This window comes from Homarus americanus, unplaced genomic scaffold (assembly GCF_018991925.1).
Source record: "Homarus americanus isolate GMGI-L3 unplaced genomic scaffold, GMGI_Hamer_2.0 scaffold36734, whole genome shotgun sequence".
Classification (NCBI taxonomy): domain Eukaryota; kingdom Metazoa; phylum Arthropoda; class Malacostraca; order Decapoda; family Nephropidae; genus Homarus; species Homarus americanus.
In genome coordinates, this window is record NW_024733126.1 from 14,360,501 (window position 1) to 14,375,706 (window position 15,206).

Genomic DNA, 15,206 nt, shown 5'->3' on the forward strand with positions numbered 1-15,206 from the left:
GAGGAATTTTTTTCCGGCTTTGAGAGAGTCGTCTCGTTGCCCGGAAATCTCTCATTCCCGGAAGTGCTCTGGACCAATTGTCCCGGCTAACGAGGATATCACTGTATTAACTTTTATCAAACAAATTATATTTCTAAGATTTACTGTAAACATTTCAATGACAAAACTGCGAGATGAAACTTACGAGAAAAGACCAATAAATGTTGAATTAATAATCGTTATGTCAAGGGATTGTAAAATATGTACAGCATAAGGCACATGGTAAAATCATAAGTTACAAAGAGAAGTCACAGTGTATATTTTTGTACAGAATAAAAAAATCCTTTATTTTAGGATTATTATGTAAGATTTATATCTTGCTTATTTATCTGACCAATCCACATTCTTCTTAGATTCACTTTCGAAGTCAACCCAACCCAACCTAACCTAACCCAATCCAACTCAACCTAACCTAACCCAACCCAAATATCTCAAAATTATCTCAGATAAGAAAAGAAGTGGGTACTCAATTTATTTACTGAGTTTGAGCAAAATTAATGGCAGCTTTATCTCTATCTTGGCCTGTGAGTGTTTTATCTTCTGGTATCTTATCGGCCCTTTGGTTAGTTTGAGTATCATACTCTTTTTAATTATGCTGTATCCCTTCAATATTTATCAAAACACCCTTCACCTTAACATGAGACAAATTCCTTAACATGCAAATTAAATCTCTCAGATATTAATAAAATGCTCTGAGTTCTGGTAAATGAAGAACTGGTCCCTCCTAATAACAAGGCAATGGGCTAAATTAATCTTCTTTCTTCCAGGTACGTTACTCTCTCCATAATAAAAGATGAAATGACAATAACTGGGACCTGACACATGTTACCAGCAGTGATCACTTTGTTTAATACTAATATAATGCCTCTGCAATCCTGTCTAGTTGCAGGATTTAACTAGGTTGCATATTGCAGTTTGGGAATACATGACATTACTAACGGGATTAGAAAAAGAAGTATACAGGGGGTTTTTTCACATAAAAATACAAAAATAACTCACAGTTCTTGCCTGAGTAATGAGATGTATTTACACTTCCTTGTTATCCTTTATTGTGTGAGCTACCAATAGTGCAGTAAGGCCACATGTGATATAGTGGGAGATATTGTGGTTAAGCACAGACATGCATGTGCATTCCAGTGAGTGACTAATAATTTTTGTCTACATGAATCTATTTTCCTTTCTAAACATTGATCTAGTGTTAACAATATATATTGCCTATAAAACTATAAAAATAACAACAACAACATCAACAACACCCAATTCAAACTATGTATAAATATATAAAAAGAAGCATGTAGGTCAAACTGATATTTACAATGTCACCTTTTACACTGTCTCGAGTCTTATTAAGCCCCATAAACATTTTCCTTCATACATTTCAACTATCTCTCTCTCTCTCTCTTTGTCACACACATGCACACATTCGTCCTAATTATGCTCATAAATTTATCCTGTCAACAAAGTAAATAATAACTTTACCAGCCATCTTATTAGACATGACCTACATCTTCATTTGCTTCTACCATACACCTGATGTCTGCTCACTAGTCTTCCTTACTCAATATAACTTTTCTTTCTCATTTCAACAATGCCTTCATATCATTTCACACAGTTTGATGGCAACAAACATGTTCACGGAGTCATTTATTCGGAAAACAATAAAAGGTAATTATCTGATATACAGTACTACACTGTAGTACCGTATTTTGAGTACTTACTCCTAACAAATTACAGGTGAACTGTGAATATACTGAGGCCAGAGTGTGTATCATTGGAATGACCCATATGCGACTACAGCATGCCAATTGTATGGCGATACAGTATATGAATACAAATTGGAATGACACATACCTAACAGAAAACTTAATCCACTATGACAATATGTTCATTTTACTTCTAAAACATCTATTTATAGACATCTTGTTGAATCTCACTACTGTAGTCTACAGTATATACTAGATGTAAATCCTCAAAAACTTGAAATCCAAGCATTCACTAAAAAGATTCAAAATACTAAGATAAGCTACCTATGAGCAGCATAAGTTACTTATCCCCAAAGGCCTGTGGAACACCCATTTGTGTTATCTGCTGATGAATATAAGGGATTTGAAGATTTCTTTGGGGCCAGAAACAATTCCCCATCGGCAAGAGTCCTAGACTCTGACTTAAGCCAGGATAGGTCATTTCTGCCTAAGGATAAGGTGAGCTGAGGCGACGCTTGGCTCTCTGGCCTCCCACAAGCTGAGGACCAGAAGAATACTTATATCCATTTTTTAACAAGATATACATTACTAGCTCTACTGGTTTCAACTCCTGTAAGGGAGTAGTTATAAGGATGTAATTAGGACTGTAATATTGTGCTTGTTGGCATCCAAGCTGAACAAGTATCAAAAGATGAGATTACAGTAAAGTAAATGTAAAGGGACACACAGTATGCATAAAACTCTTACTATTAATAAGTAATCTACATTTATACTCACTGAAAAATGGTGAATCTACTCAGGCAAATTTTTCAGTTTCAGTACATTACTGTACTTAATAAACCTAGAAAACAAAACCATTTACATTTTTAAACTTTATCATCCTTTGAGCTTTTGGACACTATGTTACTTGGACAACAATATGGGAATACGTGGAAGTGGCTACACAGACACCTGGCGCGGTGACTAATTATGACCAGTGTGGGACACAGTTTACCTGGCATCACGACGGAAGTAGCCACCGTCACCGTCTAGTGTGTCCCCTCGACTAAGCGAACGTGTACGGCGCTGCACACTGATTGAAAGATATTGCTCAGCCACAAGGAAAACAGTTGCCACTTTTTTCTAATTACATCAAATTTGAGGAGTGTATACTATATGGATGGGGAAATGAGAAAAGTTCTCTAACATGTTGATTTATTGGAAATAGGAACACAGCTCCAATACATGAACCAATAGAAAAATCACATCCCCTTCCCTCCCCATGGAAAAAAAAAGAGAGAATTAAATGGCATTCCAGATCCTCTCACTCACCTCCTTTGTTTTTGGAATCTTCGGACCTCTTTGAGAATATTCCGTATCATTGGTGAGTACCTTATCTGGAACTGTGACTGTGGAGAGAAGAATATATTAGTTATTTCTACTAGTACAATTCCTCAAACATATATATATATATATATATATATATACTGTATCTAATAACTGTGTACAGTACAAGAATTTTTTATAAATGTACATTTTAGGAGTACTGAGAAGAATTAGGGAAAAAAAAAGGTTCATCAGGTGACAAAATGGTCTGAAACACAGGAAGCATGACAGGGATGCAAATGAACTAATTCAACAGTGATATCATGAAATATAACAATAGACAAGTGAAGTTAGTGTATAGTACTGCATATATTTAAGAGAAAACAGACTAACTGGTTCTGAAGAAAGGTGTAGACATACATCACGAGACAGTGGAGCAGTTTGTGAGGGAATACAGAATGAAGAACTCCAGAATGCTACTCTGAACAAGGAGCTACCCTACTTACAGTGGGTTATGGGATGAAAAACAAGAAGAGTTGAAGATAAAACTGGCAATCTTCAGCACTTTTATCTATCAGCTAGCAATGGGGGGGGAGGGGTAAGATTAAGGTATTGGGTGATATATGTGCTACTGTAGTGAGAAGTAAAGAAGAGGAGCTATTTCAACAACATGAATTGTCAATGGGGTTAAGAGGCAAATTTCCTTGGTTCCTTAATTTTCTTCACTCAAAACTTAATCTTGTTCCATATAACTACAATATTTCCACCTCCATCCTACCAATTTTATATTCAAAACTAATGTTGTTCCTTCATTAGTACCAAAACAGTGTTCCTAACATTGTCATAAAGCCTTACTAGCCTAAAAGATTAAATCTGTCTTGCCTGACTACCTGTAGAGCCATAGTCCTTATTTCAGTCATCCTTCAAAGATATGGAAATTATAAAAAACAAGATGTTCTCTGTCATCTTCAGAACAGTCACTGGATACTTATTTCATCTCAGTGTTGTAGACAGCATAAACAGACACAGATACTTTTTCTTAGGTTAAATATCTTCCATTAAAAAAATTATTCAAAATAAATGAAGGAATAAAGTAACAAATCTATTTCATGGTTGAGGGCACAAGTAACAGCTAGACCTGTCACCGTCAAGCTCCTCACAGCTGACTGGCTATGACTCACAGATTTTATTTATAAAACAATATTGTGTGTTGAGAAGTAGTAAAATTATATAATAGTTACTTACGCAAGTTAAAATTAGAGCATTTTAGATACACGTAAAGTTACAATTCACGCTCTACAGTCAGCAGCTTCTATTAAAGAAATCCTTAAGCTATGTACAGGGTAAATACTTTATCAGTTACTATAGCTAATCAATACAAGAAAACACAGACACTTTTACACTCACCTCAGTGTTAATCAAAGGAGGGTGGATGAGGAAGTAAAGAAGGACAGGTAAAGGTATTTTGATAATAAAAATTAACAATACTGTATAGCAACTTATGCATACTGTATATGACTGAAATTAATGTTCAAATTTAAACCCAATTTAAAACTTACACAATCAAAAGTATTGGTCATGAAAAAATTTGCCTTCAAGGATAATTGCAACTTATTAGAAATGAATAAGAGGTTTATATAAATTAGAAAAGGACATTACCATGAGAGCCACTGTGAGCTTTGAGAAAAGATAAGATTGAAAAACTTTATAAAACATAAAGACAAGTTAAAATGAGAAGTGAAGCATGATAGTGCCTGATGATTGGGACACAGGGAGACTGTTGACATGACACATAAACACACAAGTAGAACTATTACGGAGTAAAACTAATGAACAGGAATTTTGGACACAGGAGGAGGATATGTGGTACAAGGAGGAGAGGAATTACCAAGTATTGTCTTTTAACAGTTACAGTAAATAAAGATTTTAATTTGCTCTGAGGTTCAGTGAACATCAAGCATCATAACTGTCGACAACCATCTGAGATGAGGTTTAGTTAGTTTAGAAAAACTTAATTAAGATCATAATATTTACTATCACTCTACTTATTATGATTTAAAAACTTATGTATCTTACATGCACATTCTGCAGGGACAGGCACAGTATTGATCTAAAGAAAGTGCGGGAGAGAGTGATCTTGAGGGGTGGGAGATAATGATCGTAAGGGAGGTGTTGACTTGGGGGAAGATATTAATGTTGAAGGGGGAAAATGTTGAATTTGATGTTGGGAAATATTGATCTGGAAGGAAAGATCTTGAGGGGGCAGAGATATACTGATTTTATGGGAGAGAAAAACAATGCAATCTGATAAAGGGGATATGGTATACTGATGGGCATCATCAATCATCACTCCACTGACACAATAATGATATGTATACTGTATCTATGACAATAAGGCAGAGTATAAAACAATTAATATACAAAACTCTAAGTGGTTTATACTCTACATTATTAGTAAAGGCCTTTATATCATTCTCATAGAAACAGCTTTAAGAGCATCTGAGATGGGTTAGCACATCATACAAGTGTCTATAAGACCTTGTATATAACAGCACAATATAAAAGCTTGTGCAGTGTCCCATAATCAAATAACCCAGTATTGTTTTATGACTTGAGAGTTTTCCTCCACCATATATTGACATTCTCAGTCTGATAGTCAATGATGCCAAAACTGTTTCTGAAAAAATTAGGATGATTTATTAAATGATAACAATCTATGTTCTAACCTGTGACTCTAAGTCATCTATATCACAAGACAATCAAATGAGGATTTACCCTTGAGAAATCACATGCATATTCATAACAATCTATGTACTGTATATATGTTATTAGAAAATTATTTACACGAGAGGATCTGTTAATTAAAAAACTAAAAATGAGGACGATGATAATATCAAATACATCTATACATAACAGAATGTATCTGAAACACCAGACTTATCTGGGATCATTACAAAGACTAAAAACATAAGATATTTGATCTAAGAATGAATTGGAAAAGTTTAGTTTTCAGGACAATGAACACACCGGCAGGGGGGCAGCTCGCATCTCCCGCAGGTCCAGGTTCCGAAAGAAATCCAGGCAGAGGATCTCCTCAACGCTTGGGTACTGGTCACCATTACCGAAGATGTACTCCAACACTTGTACCACCTGTGAGGTAAGTCATACTGTACTGTACCATCTTCAGGGTTACTTTTTATGGAGATTCATTTCTGGATGTTTACTAAAGAACTGCTCATACTTTACAGGCCACTTATATAAGTCATCATAACAAATCATTGAAGATGGAAAATAAATTACCATTAGAAGAAAGAGTGTACAGAAAGCCAGACAACTGACAACACTGAAGCATATATAGGTTTATTAAAGTGACTCCTCTAGTGTTAATCTCTTTGCTGTCTTCATTGATTAGTTATGATTTACTCACAAGAACACAAAAAAAGAGAACATTAATTTTCCTATGGTGCATGACTTATGAGCCACCTTGTACATCAGTGGGTTTCTGTGGTCTAGTGCTACTGCTCATGAGTATTGCTTAGTTGGTGCCAGCCCATGTTCACTAATATGATGTTTCATAATTACCAAGCTAAGCTAACCTAACCTAACTACTGTATTACCAGTTTATAAAGCCATTGATCCATCCCAGTCTCTGCCTTCTCCTACCCCTGCTACCCTAAATTTTTCCCAACAATATTTCTGTTGTTGTCCTCTCATCCCTAATTATATGAACAAACCTAACAACTCTCATATTCTGTAGATACTGTACATAACTTTTCTAACCTGAAACAAAAATAGCAAACATAGGCTGGCACAGACTATACCCGCTTAAAAAAATATGGTAATAGCTGCTTCAATTAATGTATCAATGAATATTAATACACCACCATGAATGAGTTAAGTCCAAGATGGATTACCACTGGCACTGGGTAATGTTCAAGTACAGTACAATCAAGAATCTGTGCATACATGGTACTTGACAGCAGTGCACAACAGAGAAACACAGACCATCCAACTGAGGCTAACAGGACAACAAATGGCAAAGAGGATAAAGCAAAATAAAAAGAACAGTTTTAATGAATGTAAATCTTCTTGGGGGTAAATAAGAATTAATGTTCAATGAGAGTTATTGTAGCAGACTAACCAATTAAAACTACCTAACCTAAGACCCAAATGATCTTGTCACTCGAACCAAACCTAACTTAACCTAATAGTCTTAAAGTAGCTCCAGTCATAATTTTATAAAAATATATCCATAAAAAAAATTATAATTTCTCCATTAGTTTTATTAAATCACTGATATGGATTTTTTTTAATAAAGATCCATTAAATTACTAACTTATACTAACCTTCCCCTAAGCTATTATGCATACACTAATTCCCCCCATTAGGTTGTTAATTACCAGGTGAAATAAGCTGGTGCAAGTATTATCACAGCATACTGATATTAGAACACTTGGACGACACAATCTCAGGTTAATACCAGGTAATGTGACCAAGAGCTAACAGCAGGTGACTGGGTTGACTGGAGCAAACAGTGACTCACCTGTGGGTAAGTGGAGATGTCTTCCAGGTGCTTGGCAGTAGGGTGGGCAGAGGACAGCTCGTACCCCGCACACATCTCAAACATGACGTGACCTGAGGGTGCAGTAACACAGGGACACATGACTTATTTATTCCACACATCATAATTCAATGGAAATACAGTTAACACACTTTACTCCATAAAATGTACATTAATGAAAGTAGCTTAATTAGTACAGTGATATCTCTGTTAGCCGGAACAATTGGTGCAGAGCACTTCGGGGATGAGAGATTTCCGGGTAACGAGACGACTCTCTCAAAGCCGGAAAAAACCCTCACCACCGGAATTTTCCGGGTAACTGAAAAATGTTCTCGGAAGTTCCGGAAATTATTCATTACATCATCTCTGGAATTTTCTGGGTACCGGAAAATTTTTCTCAGAATTTCCAGAAAATGTGCCTCATTTTCATCTCTCAAACCCAGAAAAAAACTCTCCCGTCCATGGAATTTTCCGGAATTTTTCGGATATCAGGAAAATTTTCTTAGAATTTTCTGGAAAATGTGCCTCTTGGAAAATATGTTCCCAAGGCCGGAATTTTCTTGAAAATTCCAGCTTTGAGAAAAATTTTCCGAGAAAATTTCAATTCCGGCTGTCGGAGAGTTCCGGGTTTGAGGGATTCCGGCTTATGGAGATATTACTGTCTATTTCACATATCTTTGGTGAATAAAAAATGCTTTACACTGAGTAACTTTTATACTATATCAGTTTATTACACACTATATTTCAATGGAAGTAAGGGGAATTGAGCACACACTACAAATCACACATTAATGTCAGTGATATAGCGAGAAATTGTCTTTACTCGAGTCTAGACCTATGAGAGGAATTAGGCATAAAGTGATGGAGGACTTACCGAAGCATACGGAATCGATGGCATCCCTGTTATCTCTGAGACGCCGCTTGATGATGGGGTAGATCCTGGAGGTGAGGCCCAGCAGCGTGTTCTCCACCCCGGATAATCTGTCAACAAGAAGGAAGTTAATCTCAGGTGTGTTGGACAGGTGAGGGAGTCTGTCTGATTCTCTTCCTTTTTGTGTGTCATCCTGTTGTTTATTTTTCTTTTCCTACTTGTCTCGCTGTCTGTCATCTAAATTTGTTTTCCCGTGTGTGACTTCGAATTCTCTGCTTGTGTGTGCGTGTGTCTGTCATTCATACTTTTTTTTTTTTCCTATGCATGTCCGTCATAATTATCTGCCTGTGTCTGTCATCTCATCATTTTTCCTGTGTCTCGTTTATCTGCCTGTGTTTGTCTTCGAATTTTCTGTCTGTTCAAAAAACACAATTTGTTTATCTAGGGCCTAGACCTTCCCATACACTCTGCGTGGACTACAGTATTTTATGAACTCTTACCTTTCATTTCCTATCTTCTGCTTCTTAATACAACCACATCCCCATAAATAGAGCCTTCCTAGAACCAACAGATCTACTAGAGCCTCTTCCCCCGCCTCAATCCCACACACTCGGCGACTCAGATCTGTTGACCTGCTTCTCCTGGGCTTCACTTCCTGTCTCTTGATGGGCCTTTCTTCTTCGTCTGTCTGTCTTGTTTCCGTTTGTCTGTGTCTGTCTCTTTTCGTTTGTGTGTCTGTTTTGGTTGTCACTGTTTCCGTCTGTCTGTCTGTTTACGTTTCTCTCGGGTTAGATATATCTCTACATTTAATAAAAGGAAGTGTTTGTTTAGTTGTGTATGAGTGTCTGTTCCACCCATAGCTCCAAAAAACGAAGGCAATTATAGACCTGAAACTTAACACACACACATATACTATTACTTAACGTTCATTTAAAATAGCACAGTAAAGGAACGTACCTGGCGACGCCGTTCTGAAGCATGACGTTGCCTGAGTGTAAGTGACCGCAGGGGGGAAAGCCTCGGTCCTGAAGAAAGAGGAGAGCTTCTAGCACCTGTCGCCCCAGTCGCTGTACCTGTGACACTGGCAGTCCAGCTGATCTCTGTTGGTATTTCTCACTCCAGTCGTCCTGCCAGTGGCTCTGAAACACGAGAGGGAGAGGTCAAAGGTCAGGGTTAGAGCCAGATGTGTGGTTAATTAAGTCACATATACACTAAATCTCTGGTATACTCTCTTAGCTAATCTTTCACTACAGGTATAAAGTAAAATCAACATATTTATAAACAACAATAAAGTAAAATAACATCTGATAAGTAAAAAATGCCAGAGACACTTCACATATAAACCTCTAAAAAGTATCTTACATTTGGTGGCTTAATTATAGTATACTTGAACCTTTACAATTATGGTGGTCCCGACTCTTCAATTACGACGCCACTTGTCCTATGAGCCTCAAGGTATATCTTACGGCACAGAAACATAAGAGGAAACATCATTAAAAAAAAAGACATATTTTACGGTAATTTCTCAGGAGGAAGATTTGGCTGGTAAGGTTATTATAAAAATGTTTTGTTGTAATGGGGTTAGAACGCTTGTACTTAACTCATCACTGCTTACCTAACACACACACACACCACACACACACACACACACACACAAGCTATTAACACAATGGACCATGTCTCATTTTTTTTCTTCTTTGAATTAACTAAGTTACACAAAGTTAGTTCCAGCTCCTCCCATGTTAATTCTCTCTCCACCAGCAGACGTGATGGAGGGAGTGTGTGTGTGGTGGGGTGATGTGCACTGCCTCCTTCATTTGTTCTCTATATTTCTTTGACGTCTCTCCCTTTTCTTCTTTGTGATTCTCATCTTAATTTTCTTCTTTACCTCCCTCTTTCCTTTCCTTTCCTTTCCTTTCCCAGTACCCTCATTCTCGTGAAGGGAGACTGGGAAGGGAGGTAACAATGACGACGTAACTTCCTTTCCTCTCCCTTTTCCTTCTTCCCTCTTCCCTTCCTTCCATACTCCACCTTCCCTATCACACTCCCCTTCCTCCCCTCCCTTCAGGTTCACTTACCCTATAGATCAGGTCCTTGAGAGTGCCCTTAGCGTTGTGTGGGATGACAGTGATGACATATGTGTGAGAAGAGATGTTGGCGAAGTCTACATCCAACACTGGGTAGATGTAGGGGTGGTGGAGTGCCTGTAAGGGGTAGATAATAAAGGGGAGTTAATGGGGGTAGATGCGAAGGGAGAGGTGGCAAAGGGTGGTGGAGTGCCTGTAAGGGGTAGATAATAAAGGGGAGTTAATGGGGGTAGATGCGAAGGGAGAGGTGGCAAAGGGTGGTGGGGGTATAATATTCAGAGAGATTAATGGATGAAGGGAGTTGTTAAGGGTGATATTTGTTAAGGGAAGTGGTTTAAGAGAGAGAGAGAGAGAGAGAAAACAAATAATGGAATCTTACGTCACACTGAAAACCAAATATTTCTACAACTTACTTAACAAATCCTCAATAATGAATAAACTTCTTCAATACGATCAATTTAATGTCCACTGTAGACGTGAACATAAGTAGATATATATAATTCTACCATATCGACCATTTACGTTGTACACGATGATGTAACACAGAAATAATATACACTGAAGCCTGAATACTGTACTCTTACCAATCTGCCTCTGCCTCTCACCTGTCCTGATATCTCTACCTGTACTTGTATATCTCACTCTCACCTGTGCCTTTATCTTAATTAATAAAATGAATAAATTAGTAGTGAACGAAAAGAAAGAAAGAATGAATAAAGTTCTTTTCATTAGTTAAGAAAGAGACGCCCGAGGGACACCCGAGGCACTAGAGAGTTTTTGAGCCAAGGTTTCTTCTTTATTAAGCTTAATGAGATACAAACACAAGCTTGAATGGAAAAAAGGGGGATTACCTGAAGATTAGACATCCCCAACCTAATTCATCTTAGTCTTAAACATCGTAACACTACCTGGGGGGATTAGTTAGGTTAGGTTAGGTTAGGTTAGGTTAGTGTTAGGTTAGGTTAGGTTAGGTTAGGTTAGGTTAGGTTAGGTTAGTTAGGTTAGGTTAGGTTAGTGTTAGGTTAGGTTAGGTTAGGTTAGGTTAGTGTTAGGTTAGGTTAGGTTAGTGTTAGGTTAGTGTTAGGTTAGTGTTAGGTTAGGTTAGGTTAGTGTTAGGTTAGGTTAGTGTTAGGTTATGGTATCTAATCATCAGGTGATCCGAAACACTTATATATTCCTGAACCTGCAGGTAGATGGAGGTAATTACATGGTGTAAGAATCACCAGGTATATAAACAGGACAATTAAGGGCTTCCCTATGGACCTGAAAGACCTAACAGCTAAGGGCCACCGTACTGACCTGGTAGACCAAACAGCTAAGGGCCTCTACTGACCTGGTAGACCAAACAGCTAAGGGCCACGACTGACCTGGTAGACCTAACAGCTAAGGGCCTCTCTACTGACCTGGAAGAGCTCGACGAGGGCCTCCCTAGTGCCCTGGGTGACGGGGAAGGGGCACTGCTCGTCGAAGGGCTGTAGGGTCATGAGGCGATCCGTCTTCACCGAGGAGTCGCGGATCATGAACCAGTTCTTGTCGATTCGGGATCCTGATGAAGGTGAGGCAGAGATCAGGGTGTTAAGTGTTAAGTGCTATTGTTAAGTGCTGGTGCTAAGTGCTGGTATTAAGTGGGTCTAATTAACGTCACAATACAGTCAAAACAGTTTGATGTAATGTGACACAGTCTAATTAACACCAAAGCACAGTTAAAACAGTCTGGATTAACGTAAAGAATATATTTGTTTTTCTTACAATTAAATTTGTGGGGAAAATAAGACCCATTGAGACAGTCTTAATTAGAGCAGAAACAAAAGTCTTGAGGTAATCTTAATTAAGTGTCTCCTTCACAATGACAATGTTACCCCACTCTCTTTCTCCCTCTCACCTTCCCACTCCCTCTCTCTCCCTCTCTCTCCCTCTCTCTCCCTCCCCTCTCCCTCCCTCTCTCTCCCTCTCCTCTCCCTCCCTCACTCCACTCCATCTCCTCCTCTACTCTCCTCCAACATCCTTCTCAATACTTGACATAATTACCCCTACACTTCAAGGAACCTAACCTAACCTAACCTAACCAAACCTAACCTAACCTCGATATCAAATCACACACACACACACACACACACACACACACACACACACACACACACACACACACACACACACTGACCTACCAATATCAGAAGGTGCTCTAGAGGGAGTACCGCTGGTGTCCCCTGAGGTGGCTACGGGCGGCCAGGGCGGTGGTGTTCTGCTGGCGCCCCTTGCGACCTTCCTCTCCATCTCCAGTGCTCCCGGCACCCTCGTCCTCCAAGGCCGAGTATGGTACCGCCCGCCATGTCTGCAACACAAGGAGGGAGGTCAGTTAGTTGGTGCTGGTAGATAGATAAGATAGATAGATATAGATCTATCCTCCTATCACCCCCTCCCATCACTTCCTCCCCCACCCTCCCACCCCCTCCCATCACTCCCTCCCCATCATACTACTCCCCCCATCACTCCCTCCCATCACCCCTCCCATCACCCCTCCCCATCACCCCCTCCCCATCACCCCCCCTCCCCCTCCCCATCACCTCCTCTCCCCATCCACTCCTCCCCATCCACCCTCCCCCCCACCTCCCCTCCCCATCACTCCACCTCCCCATCACCCCCTCCCCATCCCCCTCCCTATCCTCTCTACCACAAAAACAGCACAAGCGGTAGAGGTCCGTCACCTCCGGAATCTAATCTTCATATCTGATTGGTTGTCAAGGTAACGGAGCACGGGGGAGGGGGGAGGAGGAGGAGGAGGGGGGGGGTAGGAGGAGGAAGAGGGGGAGGAGGAAGAGGGACGAGGAGGGGGAGGAGATGAAGGCAGGTATTATCGACGGAATTCCTTGATAATAAACTTTAAAAAGAAGAACAAGAACAAGAACAAGAACAAGAACAAGAAGAAGAACAAAAACAGGAAATAAGATTATAATGATATAAATGGTACAAACTCTGACGGTTGTGATTGGCTGAGACGCTGACAATTTCCTCCTAACTGGTAAGGTGATAACTTGGCTAACTGACTCACTTTATCTACCACAGAATATGACTAAACCGGTTCGAAACTGAATAAGCTAAATTGGATCCTATATGTCTAATGGTATGTCTGATGGCTCATGAGGATTACCACCACGCAATGAGGACAAACACTTAGATATGCACACGGACACATTACCACCTCTCACTTCACTGAGTAGACTTGAGGCCACTATATTCGAACCAGTGGCCATTAGGTGAAGAGGAGAGTGGTATAGCCACTCGGCCACTGTAGCTCCCCCTCCCTCTCTCTCTTTCTCTTTGCACCCATCCTTTATCTCTCCCTCCTCCCTAGTTCCTTTTCTTACCCCATCCTCCTTGTCTCTCCCTTCCTTCTCGACCAACACATTATATTTCAGTGGGGTAAAGAGCCGTTTCATCCTGTGTCGTCACTGGGCTCTTCTGGAGATTAGGATCCAGAAGCCTGTGAACATCGTGGCCTGTGATGGAAGGGAGGGAGGGAGGGAGGGAGAGGGAGCCTGGTTCGTGTGAATTTTGAAAGAAATTATAAAAATAACACTTTTTTGAAGAATATTATAATAGTGCCCCTTGATTATCCACTCATAAAACAACTTTGCACAAAAAATATATATAAAAAGACCCATTTCAAGAACTTATATATACAATGAATACATCTAAAGCACTAATATGTTAAAGGAACACTTGTCGATCACTAGTAGAGAAAATAAGTCATATTCCGTCGACTGGTATAATCATTAGCACATTAAACGATAAACTTAAGTCTTAGCGGGAGTTAGCCACACGCCCCCTCCCCTCACAAAGAAGGGACACCTCCTGGGAGCCTGTATGTCTGTCAATCTAGTGTAGAGTTCACGTGGGTCGAGTGTTTCTGCGACTGAAGTGTCTGTCAGTTTGTGTGACATCATTCAGTATATGTGATATCAATTATTGTGTAGGATATCATTGAATGCGTGATGTCATTCGATGCGTGACGTCATTCAGCTCCTGATGTTATTCACTGTGTGATGTCTTTCGGTGTGTGATGTCATTCGATGCGTGAGGTCTTTCAGTGAGTGACGTCATTCAATGAGTGACATTATTAAGTGAGTGACATCATTAAGCGTGAGGGTACGTGAAGGTTCTCAATATTCACCGGGAGTTAAGAGTTCTGAGCTTTAGACACGGCGTACAGTAACACAGTAAGTAAAACATGGATGGATAAACCCGTAGAGTTATATGATATTGGATATGATAGCAGATTTTTCCCACCAAGAACAACGCCAGTACGAGAAATCATCAACGCTTGACGATCCTTTCAAACCTTTAGTAACTTATTTATTTACGCCAGACGAACGTTCGCCCGTCTTCTATCTACAGTGGCGTTCTTTATCGAAACGAATCTTTGAGCAGAGTGTAACAGCGAGGACAGTGGGAGTGACTACGCCTTCAAGATCTTAAGTTTGATTGTACAGGCAAAGTTGAAGCGAGAAGCGTTGTGCCACTTTGGAATTTGCATTGCTAAGTGACAGAGTCTGTTTATCATTCATCTCAGTTATGATTTGATATTAATTTCGTGATGGAATACTGCATTACTTTCCCACTTTCATTTCGGACACACACAC

General features: G+C 39.5%; 2 protein-coding genes across 6 annotated transcripts in view; both read right to left on the reverse strand.

The window, feature by feature from the left end:
* Positions 1 to 12,107, reverse strand: part of LOC121869374 (slowpoke-binding protein-like) — a 30,976-nt gene extending 18,869 nt beyond the window's left edge. For 4 of the 5 annotated variants that reach the window (XM_042370715.1, XM_042370716.1, XM_042370712.1 and 1 more), the window contains exons 1-8: positions 11,970 to 12,107; positions 10,558 to 10,683; positions 9,437 to 9,618; positions 8,483 to 8,589; positions 7,591 to 7,682; positions 6,075 to 6,197; positions 3,054 to 3,130; positions 2,737 to 2,814 (exon numbers count right to left, since the gene is read on the reverse strand). In XM_042370715.1, coding sequence (XP_042226649.1) covers positions 2,737 to 2,814; positions 3,054 to 3,130; positions 6,075 to 6,197; positions 7,591 to 7,682; positions 8,483 to 8,589; positions 9,437 to 9,618; positions 10,558 to 10,683; positions 11,970 to 12,086 — 902 coding nt within the window. In that variant the 5' untranslated portion in view covers positions 12,087 to 12,107. The remainder of the gene's footprint in view (positions 1 to 2,736; positions 2,815 to 3,053; positions 3,131 to 6,074; positions 6,198 to 7,590; positions 7,683 to 8,482; positions 8,590 to 9,436; positions 9,619 to 10,557; positions 10,684 to 11,969) is intronic. The other variant, XM_042370714.1, reaches the window with a different exon arrangement.
* A 67-nt stretch (positions 12,108 to 12,174) lies between these two features.
* Positions 12,175 to 15,206, reverse strand: part of LOC121869369 — a 71,399-nt gene continuing 68,367 nt past the window's right edge. Inside the window, exons 2-3 of the mRNA XM_042370706.1 lie at positions 12,732 to 12,898; positions 12,175 to 12,197 (exon numbers count right to left, since the gene is read on the reverse strand). Coding sequence (XP_042226640.1) covers positions 12,175 to 12,197; positions 12,732 to 12,898 — 190 coding nt within the window. The remainder of the gene's footprint in view (positions 12,198 to 12,731; positions 12,899 to 15,206) is intronic.